The sequence below is a fragment of the Talpa occidentalis genome, unplaced genomic scaffold, assembly GCF_014898055.3.
Source record: "Talpa occidentalis isolate TD23 unplaced genomic scaffold, MPIMG_talOcc4v2.1 talOcc4.3, whole genome shotgun sequence".
Taxonomy (NCBI): Eukaryota; Metazoa; Chordata; class Mammalia; order Eulipotyphla; family Talpidae; genus Talpa; species Talpa occidentalis.
This window is the reverse complement of record NW_023603184.1, coordinates 4,011,689-4,015,902: the sequence shown is the minus strand read 5'-3', so window position 1 is coordinate 4,015,902 and position 4,214 is coordinate 4,011,689. Positions and strand designations below refer to the sequence as shown.

General features: G+C 39.1%; 1 protein-coding gene across 1 annotated transcript; it reads left to right on the top strand.

The window, feature by feature from the left end:
* The first annotated feature begins 520 nt into the window (after positions 1-520).
* Positions 521-1,471, top strand: LOC119254309 (olfactory receptor 4X1-like). The gene has a single exon (XM_037521420.1). The coding sequence runs from the start codon at positions 521-523 to the stop codon at positions 1,469-1,471; it is 951 nt and encodes a 316-aa protein (XP_037377317.1).
* Positions 1,472-4,214: the final 2,743 nt, after the last annotated feature.

Genomic DNA, 4,214 nt, shown 5'->3' with positions numbered 1-4,214 from the left:
AGCACTCGATTAAAAAATGGGGTCCACATGGTGGTGTGAGGCCAGATTGACTGAAACACTTCTTATGCCACCCACATAAGTCACCTTTGAGCAGCAGATGCAGTAGAAGCATCTATGTTTTGAAAGATCCAGCAGTACTCAGTCCAGAGGTGTGTGACCTTGGATTAGCAACTGAATCTGAGTCTCAGTTTTCTTATGTATAAAATATTGTCTCATTTTTATTGTGAGGATAAATTAAGGAATGCATGTGCGTAGCTCAGAGAAAACATTTCTAGGGATAATTACTAAGCTGGTGATGGTTGTTTTGCTCATTTGTCTCATGAAGAGCATGTTTCGGAGAAACTCAAGGCAGAAGGTATTTTGACTCTTGTCAGCATTTCTTGCGAGTTTGTGTTATCATTAGACTCTGTTTCAATGCAGGAAGCACAATGACAATTGTCCTTGAGGTTCGAGAAGGATATTTCTCAGTAATGAAGGAAAATTCTTGATTTCTGTGATTCTAGGCTGTCAGCTCTAAACCATGGCTGCTACCAGCAACGTGACACAAATCATCTTATTAGGATTGTCCCAGAACCGGGATGTACAGAAGATCATTTCCGTGATTTTCCTCCTCATGTACACAGCCATTGTGCTGGGCAACGGTCTCATCGTGGTGACCATCATGGCCAGCAAAGGGCTGACCTCGCCCATGTATTTCTTCCTAGGTTTCTTGTCCTTTGTGGAGATCTGTTACTCCTCTGTCACAGTCCCCAAGCTCATCCTTGACTCTTTTATGGAGACAGAAGTCATTTCTGTCAAGGGCTGCATCACGCAGATATTTTTCCTCCATTTTTTGGGCGGCACTGAGATATTTTTGCTGACGGTGATGGCCTACGACCGCTACGTGGCCATTTGCAAGCCCCTCCACTACACCGTCATCATGAACCGGCGAGTGTGTAGTCTCTTGGTGGGGGCCGCGTTGGGTGGGGGCTTGCTGCACTCTGCGGGGCAAACCTTCCTCCTATTCCAGCTGCCCTTCTGTGGCTCCAAGACCCTGGACCACTACTTTTGCGATGTCCACCCTGTGCTGAAAATGGCTTGCTCAGATACCTTCCTCATTGGTGTGCTAATCATCGCCAATGGTGGCCCCGTCTCAGTGATCAGCTTCGTGGTGCTGCTGACTTCGTATGTGGTCATCCTACACTCCCTGCGGAGCCAGAGCTCAGAGGGCCGGCGCAAGGCCCTGTCCACCTGCGCCTCTCATGTTGCGGTGGTGGGTCTGTTCTTCATTCCCTGCTCCTTTGTCTACATGAGGCCCTGTGTCACCTTCCCTGCTGACAAGATAGTGGCTGTGTTTTACACAGTGGTCACGCCGCTCTTAAACCCTGTCATTTACTCCTTCAGGAATGCTGAAGTGAAAAACGCTGTGAAGAGACTGATAGGAAAGAAGGCGATTAGGGAGGAGAACTTGATGTTTAGGAGGGGAAAATAGGAGAGGCCAGGGCCAGGAAACGGGGCACCTAAGATCTTTATCTCTGCCTTTAACTGATAGTGACCTTGGGCCAGTCACCTTCTCCTAAGTTTCGGTTTCCTCATTTTAAAAAAAAATATATATTTTTTATTACTTTTTAAAATTTTTTACATCATTTTTAATTTTTTCACCATGTATGCATTTTCATCTTGTTTATAGTCCCCATTCAATTTATAGTCCCACACCCCTTGTTTTGATCTTACTCCCCAGCTCCCCCATCCACCCCCCAGTGTGTCTCTCTCTGGTTTATAGTTTCCTCATTTTTTGGGCTGACAGGATGGAGGAATATCTAGAATGAAGTCTAGGAGGGGTCTTCTAATGCTGCACTCCACATTTGACAGTGATCTTGAGGCAGGCAATTGCTTTTAAAAATGTATTTATTTTTATTTCTTAATTGCTTTTACTGAGATAACTATGGTTTACAACTTTGTATATGATTTGGGCATACAGGGTCATACCAGTTATTTTGGTTTTGATTTTTTTCCTTTGTTTAGTTTCTCTGTATTCCACATAAGAGTGACATCATCCAGTATTTCTTCTGATTTATTCTGCTTAGCATAACCCACTCCAGTTCCATCCATATTGTTGCAAATGGCGAGAGTTCATTTTTTTGTTTTTAATATAGCTGAGTAGTATTTCATTGTGTATCTATACCACATCTTACCACTCTGTTGTTGGGTACCGTAGGAAAATTAAGTAATATACAAAAACTAGTTCAAATTTAATATTAATAATCTATTCTGTTTAAATGTATCTTTGAAGTATTTTTCTTTCCTTGACTAAAAACATAAATATACTTATATATGTACTGTTTTTAAGTCAATTTTAATAATCTGCAATGCTTAAATTAACATTTTGGGGTGACAAACACACAAAGCACCTCCTTGTGTTCTGCACTACTGTAAGAAAACCACCATCATAATTTGTTAAAAGTTTTAGTGGTGTCTGAAGAAAAGAGAAAGAGCAATTAATGACTGATGGTAAATTAAAAAAAAAAGTAGTTCTGTCTTAAAATTAAAATGTCTGGTTGTGCCAAAATGTAAAAAAATAAAAATAAAAAAAAAGGCTAAAATTGAGGTTATGTAGTAAGTCGTAAAAGGTTTAAGGAAAAGTAAATTTTATTTGCCTTGGCTTATAAAACCTGCGAATAATAGGTTTAAAAAAACAATAATATGTGTTGAAAATTTGACTGTATTACATTATTTAATCAATTTATTCACATAATAAAAAATTAATTAATACTAAAGCTTGCTTTCATGTGGCCACACAGGCCATTTCAGTAAAATTGTCAACATTGTAATACTAAACTAAGCCGGTACCTTGATAGAAATTTAATATTGTTGTTTCTGTTGTTTCGCTGGCAAAGCTTCCCAGAGATCTGAATTCAAGTACAAATTTGGTAGCCTCTCATTTGACTGATGCAAGGAAATTTTGTGAAATCTCAGTAGAGCTCCTGAGACTCTCCACAAAGTTTCTCCCTTTCCTCCGGGGAAAGGCGTTAAATAAATTTGTTCTATTTGGCTTACCCAGTGAAGTAAAACTGAAAGGAAAGCATTGTCACTTGGAAAAATGGTAAAACTTCGGCATGTACAGAAATGTTAACACTGGTTTTCTAAAATGTGTATAAAACCTCTCAGTACTTAATATGTATGTAAATTGTCAATGGTAATTGTCACCTTGTAATATTGTATACTTTGATTGCTTATTAATTGTTTATTATTTATTGTTTAATAATTGTTATTCCAAAAATTGTTTCTAAAAAAATAGGGAAAAAAAAAAAAGACCTCAACGGATTCTTATTAATGGAACTGTTGAGAGTACAAATTTCCTACACAGGACTGAATACACCTGATATTTTCTAAGTTTTTTGACATAATGCTGGTATTTTTTTTTGTATTTTGTTCCGAATCCACAAAGTTTTCTTGATTTGGTGACCAGGATCAACAGCAAGGTTGCAATTTTTTTTTTTCCAAAAAAGCTAACTTGTGTTTGCATTTTCTCTCCCCTTGATACCAACACAGCATAAAAATAGTGGTAGTAATCTTTCACTACTTAGCTCAGAGTCTGTTTTTGCATAACTTCCATAGGGATTTTGTCTGTCTAAACAAAAAACTTTGGACATGAGTTTAATTGTGTGGCTTTGTGTGAAGTTCTTCCAGAAAGTTAAAACAAAGCTGAACCAAGAAGAGGAGAACCTGTTTGCTTTGTTCCATTGGTTCCAGAGACCTCCAAAAAAGGTGAGGAAGCTTGCCTCCATTGGCAGGACTGGGCAACCCGGCCAACGAAAAAGTCCTGGTAACTTCAAGAAAAGAAAAGCCCAGGTGGAGTCTGATGAGACCAACCTTGTTCCTGAAGCCTACACGGACCGGATGCCAACGATTCACTCGGATCCTCTGTAAAGTATTCCAACAAAGCCAGCCAAAATTACTGTTTAGATATTCTGCCCTGTCAATTTATGCAAAAATAAATAATATGGTTTATAAGTAAATTTAATTTACAAACTTATGCTATGCTGTTAAAGTTTGGGATCAAGGTTGGAAAACTTCTGTTTTACCTCATCCCCTTCCCCTCAACCCCTTTCCTTCACCTAGGCCGTCTTTTCCTTTCACGGACTTCTGACCCAACATTTTGCCAAAAGCTGGTGTAGGGTAAAGAAAACGTCAGGCTTTTCTGCCCTTCCGCCATCAGGATAGATGATGGATCC

What these genes read in the sequence shown, in the direction of transcription:
- LOC119254309 (XM_037521420.1), top strand. Translation starts at nt 521, where the DNA reads ATGGCTGCTACCAGCAACGTGACACAAATCATCTTATTAGGATTGTCC.